The sequence below is a fragment of the Elaeis guineensis genome, chromosome 1 (assembly GCF_000442705.2).
Source record: "Elaeis guineensis isolate ETL-2024a chromosome 1, EG11, whole genome shotgun sequence".
In the NCBI taxonomy this organism is placed as follows: Eukaryota; Viridiplantae; Streptophyta; class Magnoliopsida; order Arecales; family Arecaceae; genus Elaeis; species Elaeis guineensis.
In genome coordinates, this window is record NC_025993.2 from 4,196,831 (window position 1) to 4,204,216 (window position 7,386).

At 34.8% G+C, this 7,386-nt stretch overlaps 1 protein-coding gene across 1 annotated transcript; it reads right to left on the bottom strand.

Moving 5' to 3' along the window:
• Nucleotides 1-1,075: 1,075 nt before the first annotated feature.
• Nucleotides 1,076-6,382, bottom strand: LOC105035803 (inactive glucose-1-phosphate adenylyltransferase small subunit 2, chloroplastic). Its single transcript, XM_073250919.1, has 9 exons — nucleotides 6,374-6,382; nucleotides 5,924-6,214; nucleotides 4,808-5,077; nucleotides 4,392-4,550; nucleotides 4,093-4,196; nucleotides 3,863-3,974; nucleotides 2,416-2,514; nucleotides 1,862-1,978; nucleotides 1,076-1,325 (listed from the first exon to the last, which is right to left on the bottom strand). The coding sequence occupies exons 1-9, from the start codon at nucleotides 6,380-6,382 to the stop codon at nucleotides 1,209-1,211; spliced, it is 1,278 nt and encodes a 425-aa protein (XP_073107020.1). The 3' UTR covers nucleotides 1,076-1,208.
• Between the last annotated feature and the right edge of the window lie 1,004 nt (nucleotides 6,383-7,386).

The following is a 7,386-nucleotide window of genomic DNA, read 5'->3' on the forward strand; positions in this document are numbered from 1 at the left end:
ATTTTAAAAAAAATTATTTAATTTAAAAAATTTAAAAATTTAAAAATAATTTTAAATTCATCTAAAAAATTATAAATAATTTTTTCTTAAAAATATTAAATATTTTGATTTTTTTTTTTTTTTTTTTTTTTTTTTTTTTGTTCCTCCCCGTAATTCGCTTAGAAATAGGCCCAACCTTGCCTAATGTTGGTTAGCACACTATTGCTAGATTCTAGCAGCGGGCATTATTTATTTATTTATTTATAATTAAATAGTTGCGGGATCTCAGGTGGCGCAAGTAATTCAAAATTCAACCCTCCTTTGGTTGCCCGTCGTCAGTCGTATCCACTGCTCCCTTCTATTTTTCCTCGATCCTTTCCTATTTTTCTTGTGTTCGCCAGAAGAGAGCTCGCGAGAGATCTCTCGAGGCCTCGTCCACTTCTCATTTGGAGCTCGGTACGATCTTCGATTGGTTTCTGTACATATTTCCCTCTTTTGATTCATTCCTTTCCTCTGGAAAATTCTTTTTTCCCCTTCTTCTTCCCAATTTTTCAGGAAAATATAGATCGGAGATCGGAAATCGGGCGGCATTGGTAAGGGTATGTTTTGCTTTCTTCTCGTTTTAGTACTTAAAATCGCCGATTTGATTTTTTTTTTTTTTTTTGTAGAGTTTTTTTTTTTTTGTTTGCATTACCGTTTGATCTGTTCTTTTATCTCGGGGCCTTCTGTAGTTGATTCTTCTTCGATTATAATTATTATTATTATTGTCATTTAATGGTGTTGAAATAAGAGGGCAGTTGCTGGTCAGGTGACAGACAGAGAGAGGGCTTTAGGGTTGGTTGTGATTGGAGTTTTGTAATGCCGAGAGCAGGGATTAATTTGGCATGAACAGTAATTGTATTTATGGCATCAACTCATTCATGATCCAAGTAGTTTGATTTAGTTGGAAATATTTTTAGGGGACTATGGGCATGGTAACACTCCATTGGATGCAAGGGATGGCGATGGGGCTAGCTGCAAGATGCGTGTCCTTGTAAGAGTTGATCTGGTGCTTGTGCCTATTCTTTAAAAAGAGAAAAGGAAAAGTAGATGAAAAAAAAAAGAAACATGGATGAAAATTGTAATGCTGTATATAAATCTCTTGTTCACATCATCTTCAAATCATGTTTTTTATTCTTCCTTGTAATAAATGAAATAAATACAGAATCCGACCCTGCATCATGGCTCAGTTAGAGGATGCTGCCATCTGGAATTACTGCATTACTCAAAACAACAACTATGCCCCCAGAAATGATGTATCCATGCTCCTCTCTGTTACATTCTTGGACCCCATCTGTGTTAACAATCTGCAATCATCAAAAAAAAAAAAAAAAAAACCAATAAATCAGAGAGACACAATGAGATGTATTGCCATTTATAGCAACCATTTATGTAACTTTTGCCATTTTCTCGTGACTAGCTCTGAGTTTTGTGCTTCTATTGTCAATTAAATATGTCCATGCATTTATTTTGGCATTTTTTGTGTGAACAGTCTAGTTTTAATATGCTATCGATCGAACTGTAACTATGTATTTGCTACCTTCTAAAATTCTACTTTTTTTTTTTTTAATTTTCAGATAATGTTTGTTCATCCATAAAGTGAGAACACCATTTTGTAATAATTATGAAGTTAAGACAACGAGTAAGATAATTTCTATTAAGTACAACAGATGAGTTAAAAATGTTGCCACTAAACTTTGGTCTATGTCAATGTTAACTGCAACAAGCTTCACCTGGAAGTTACAAGAAATAATGTGAATATGATCAAATTGATTAGTGCAACATGGAGAATACTAAGAACTTGAATAATATGCATTGTATAATTTTTCAAATATTTCAGTACCCTGACATTTCTTCCTATCCTTGCATTCTTATCAACTATAGCCTTTCGAATATGAGTCTGTTCTCCAATCCCAACTGGGACATTGAAGCCTTGCAATTTTGTCCAGTTCTGTTGCACCTCTGTCTATTTGATGACAAAAGGAAAACTTAGAAAGAGAAAGCAAGAGCATGTGAAGATGGTTGAAGTCTAGTAAACATCATTAATATCAGACAACAATTCTCTACATTTCACATTTGTCTATATAAGCTGAAGGACATGATTAACTGGTAAAGTTACCAAACTATAGGTGTGTATTGATAAAAACTGCAAAACCATTCCACACTAGGTGGAGCTTTAAAAGTGCATGGTATAAAAGCCCTATTTGAAGCATCCCAGGTGTAATCAATATGACACAATATATGTTGGGCATCAGCATAGATAATGGATAAATGCAAATACAACTCATGGAATATAGTTTCAAGAGTGGTCATGTGCTGGACCAAAGCAATCATGTTTCTTGTATACATCACAAGAAATAAAAAAGAAATAAGAAATGATTTGTGAATGCTTCATACTTGGTAATAATCACTACCCATGATCACAGAATCCTCAATCACTGCTTCTTCTCCGATATATGTTCGCATACCAATCACGGAATCAGTGATCTCGCACCTCTACTCTTAATATAAAGAATAGAAACAGAGCCTACTTAGCATCGAATAGATGGATGAATATGAAATTATGGTACTTAGTCAACATTCAATTATCATAGATGATGTAATGGAAAATTTATAAAGACAGAGCATGATTGTAATTTATTTTAAAAATATCAGATTGCTTAGACAATGCATGAATATGTACCAATTATCCATGATGTGGATGGCTACTTAAACTCAAGCAGAGGTCTGAAACTTTTTAGCATTATGACAATTTCATTTAATAAAATCATACTGCTAGGATTTTGCATCACGATAAAATACCTGCATTGTGTATTGCTATTTAAGCAGTGCAGAACTAGGATAGAAAGATCATATCGTGCTACCTGACTGTCATCAAGTAACTTCACCCCCCTTGACCACTTTATACCTGGATGCTTGGTCAGCCAACCAGCTCAGCTGCCTCCATCTCCTCTGCAGTCTTTTTTCTTTCTAGTGTCAAGGCCAGGCATACAGATTTCATTGCAAAATCGTTTTTACTGTAGACTAAAATTCTATTCATTATCTTAGCTCTCCTGTGTTTCTTGATGCTCTTTAGGTCCTCTAATAACTATTTCAGAAAAAAGAAAGAAAAACATATCCAGTCTTTGTTCCAATTTATTTTTTTGTAAAAATGTTCTTTCTTCTTTCCTTGCCAAATTTTCTCATTCTAGTTAAAGAAAGTGGTTCAAATTTCGCAAAAGCTAACCCATTTTCAGACATCCATCAATCTGACTTTTGTAACTCATCAGGCAGAACAAGCTAGATTATTATTTGTTACGAGTAAAATCTGCTTCTTTTGTAGGCCTCTAAAGTTAAAGCGGCCACAAGACAAAAAGCTTCTTTTCTTTCTTTATCTAATTCCCCCACCATGTCACGCAGATTATGAGACAAATCAGGTTTACTTTTGGGGTATTATCTTCAATTAACTTCACCTTTAGCTTTGGTAACATATTTGTAGGTATTGTGCAGATGATATTTTGGTCTATGATTGATGGATTTACATACCAATGTATATAGAAGACCATCTCTTACCTAAGGGACATGCATTATGTCAACCCTCTGTTAAATTATATGTCTTCAATGACATACATCTATGCATGCTTACTGGAGAACATGTCAATTGCATGTAGCACAATGTTATATATTTCAAATTTGAGTATGTCATTTATGTAATCATACCAGTTATTTTATCTTCTTCTTTCTTTTTACATGGGACATAAAATAAATCAGAAAATGAATTAAGTGCATTCTATGTATATAATATCCGTAAACGCATGTCATGTTGGTTCAAAATTTTAAATGATGATAGTATCAAGTTACCTACATGTAGAATGCAACCATCACCAATAATGCTCTCCCTTATGAGAGCATTGGTAAGTACAGTAGGTGGTAGGCAATGTGGCATGGTGTAGATAGGAGAGTTTCTGTCATGGAAACTACAGCAAAGGCGTAGGTGTTATTTGGTAGAGAGAGAGATATCTAAATTTGTCATTGAATGTAGACCTAAATTTGTTACTGAATGATGCTGTTCATTCATCTAAGTTGTGTACTGACTTGAAGCCATGAGATGTTCTCCTTGCACTTTCAATGTTGGCACGGTAGAAGGCTTCAATGGTTTCAACGTCTTCCCATTGTCCATCAAACATATAAGCATGAACCTGATACATGAGAAACTTAGAATAATGGTACTACTGGCCCTCTTGACATAGTCAATAAAAGGGAAAAACAAAAAAAGAATAATGCTATAGGACCACATGAATAATAAAAAAATTGGAATGTTTTCCTATAAAAGTAAAGAGGGAGAGAAATCTGGATAGGAAATTCAGCTGCAGATAAACAAATAATATTCTGACCTTCATTCCCATGGAAATTGCACGTTGTATAACTTCACTTCTGAAATCATTGGCCTTAGGTAGGAGCTTTTCTAAGAGTTTGATCATGATGTCTCTCTTGATGACATAGATTCCCATGCTTCTGCCACCACAAACTTCTTCTTTTGTAGAATTTCCTATCTGAATTCCATGCATAATGATCCAAATGATGTAACTTGTAGGAACTAGACTGTCAGCTTTGTCTACTTGTTATTAAAGAAAAATTCAGAATGGTTCCAATCTAGCTCCATGCATGCAGTTCTAAAGCTGAAGAATTATTTCTTTTTAATAGGATGTGGATAACAAAAAAAGGATTCATTGTACTTCTTGTCCGTAAATTATAACTAGAGTGATCTTAAGTTTGCCTCTTTTTATGAAAGTAAGAATGGAAAACTTACTGCTGCATAATTATCTCGATCCCTATCTGGTGCATGTTTGACTTCAGAAAATTTATTTCTGTGATTCTGTATTAAGAAATCATAACTGGGATTATTGTTCCTTCTGTTACATGAAACAGCAACTGTGATATCTGCTCCGCTATCTCTATGTCCTTTAATAAGTTTTGCATAGTCCATTTCATAAATATGGTGACTGGAAAGAACCAGAAACTCCTCCACTGGATGATCTTTTATTACCCACAACCATCTCCTAACAGCATCTGCATTTCCCTAAAACGCCATACATCCATTTCAGTAATTTTTAAGAACATAGAAAAGTCATAGAAGTATATGAAAAATGATAATAAAAACTTCTTTTTCCATTGAGTATGGGTGTAACTACTACACTGCAAAAAACAATTCAACTCTAGATGTTATTATTATTTCCTAAGCACTTTTAGATGCAAGCTGAGATTAAAAGGAGCTGTCCAAGAGTTATTTTAAAAAATTGTCTCGGCAAAGACATAGGGACATGGTCTTGTTCAAGAATATTACTATACAGATATTGAAACATAAAAGGGATGTTGGTATCTTGCTATTCCTTGGTACAAATTGTAAACTTTTCATGAATTAGATATGAAAATTGTGCCTAAACTGCTGTATAAGAATCACGCTGCTAGTGCTCAAAATTTGGCAAAGACATTCTGAAGTGCTTTGTGAAAATAGAGAGATTTGAAATGGAAGTACAAATTTCAACAAGATATTCCGTGTTATGAAAAGGAACGATGATTTGATGCATCAGTTTGAATCAAAGATTTTTGAAATCCTAGTACCTCAGTAGCTTGAATAGCAGCAGCTGGTATTGCAGCAGATTGAGTTCTTGGAAATTGTAAGAAATCATGATACAGGGATCTCGAAAATGATAAAAATTGTAAGATGGTGCAACTTTATTGAATCATGTAGGTCTTGAGAGATGATATTTACAATTATGGTTCTTATTAGCAAATTACAACTATTGACATGCAAAATCACAAGTGCCAGATAAAATTTTACAGATTTTTAGGGGAATAAGTCAATCTTACTGCTTTAAAATAGAAGGGGAAAAAGAGAAGTATTGAGCCTGATGATGGTACAGACCTTAAACCAACCTTGCTCTTCAGGGCTTTGGTATGCTGTCAAAATTTCTACAAAACCATCCTTTCCGAGCCCAATGTTAGAATAGGCTCTTGACAGATGAGAATTTAGGGAGGTGGAGTTGAACTGAGTTAGAGCATATATCCTGATAATGTTACTGTTGATGCAGTTGCTCACCACAATGTCAATCAGCCTGTAGTTTGCTGCTATTGGAATGGCCCCTTTTGATATTCTCTTTGTCAGGGGATACAACTTTGTCTCCGAGCCATCATCAAGGATGATTGCCAGAACACTCTGTAACCAAATTTCTTATAGAAGTAGCTCATATTTCAACATGTGAAAGAGTCTTAGCTGCATATTGTAAGATGAATGGGATTGTGAAACAAATTATGTATCCTTAATTTTGTTCCAATTACTTTATGGAAGGATTGTTGATATCGGTCAACCTCTAACTATGTGCATTTTCTTTACTCCTATGGTTAAAGTCCTTGCTGTTGACATGAAAATAAATGCTGACTGCTTTGTATGTTGACTGAACTATATTTAGTATATTTCAAGTGTCCGAAAATATTTGATGCAAAACTCAAACCCTGTTCCATATTGTGTCTTAATTCAACTGAAACATATGCTTGGAATTCCAGTTCATCAAACTTTTGGACACCGTGGTTATAACTTTACAATTCATCATCCTTGACCTTTTTCGATAATTAAATTAATAATTGTAACCAGCAGTTTTATCTAATATGTTTGAGGTCAACACAGAGTTCATAATTTGCATTATTTGCGAATGTTTTTTTTTTTTTTTCATATCTTGTGTATGTCAACTTATGAATGTATAGAATCCCTCACCCCCCCCCCCGCGAAAAAAAAAAAAAGGAGGACAAAACAAAAATGATTCAAATTTAACCTAATCATATCTGATAATTCCAGTTATGAGACAGCAGTGCAGAAGCTAATTGAGTGGCTGACCAAAGAACCCAATATTTAGAAAGCAGAGATAGAACAGAGAATACAGGTACGTGCCTGACTTAGTGGTGGATTCAATGGCATTTCTTTCTGAGAGTGGTATGAGTTGGAAATGTTAAGACCATGGAAAGTGCGTGGCTGCTTCAGTGATGTTCTAAGGAAGTTAAGTTCTGATGGGCGAATGGGGAGTGTTCTAGCAGGAGATATCAAAGGAGAGGAAAGAGCTACATGCAGCAACACCATGGCAAACTAGTTGGTGAGGACAATATGATTCACTCTGCGTTCTTCTTTGATTTATCCCGCACTGTGCGGTGCAATGCTTCAAGCTAGAAAAGGTGCCAGAGAATATGTTGCTTTCCTTCTTCTTCATCAACACCGTTTGGACTGCACCACCTTTACGATTATTAACGTACCAAAACAAAATCTTACCAAAAGAAAAACATACCAAAAAAAGCATCACGGTTGGTTTCTCTCTCTCCAGTGTAGGCCAACCTTGCAGT

What these genes read in the sequence shown, in the direction of transcription:
- LOC105035803 (XM_073250919.1), bottom strand. An exon ending in CAATTTCCATGGGAATGAAG is followed by an intron (nt 4,197 to 4,391) that starts GTCAGAATATTA and finishes CTCATGTATCAG; the next exon opens with GTTCATGCTTATATGTTTGA. An exon ending in GGATAGGAAGAAATGTCAGG is followed by an intron (nt 1,326 to 1,861) that starts GTACTGAAATAT and finishes TGATGATTGCAG; the next exon opens with ATTGTTAACACAGATGGGGT.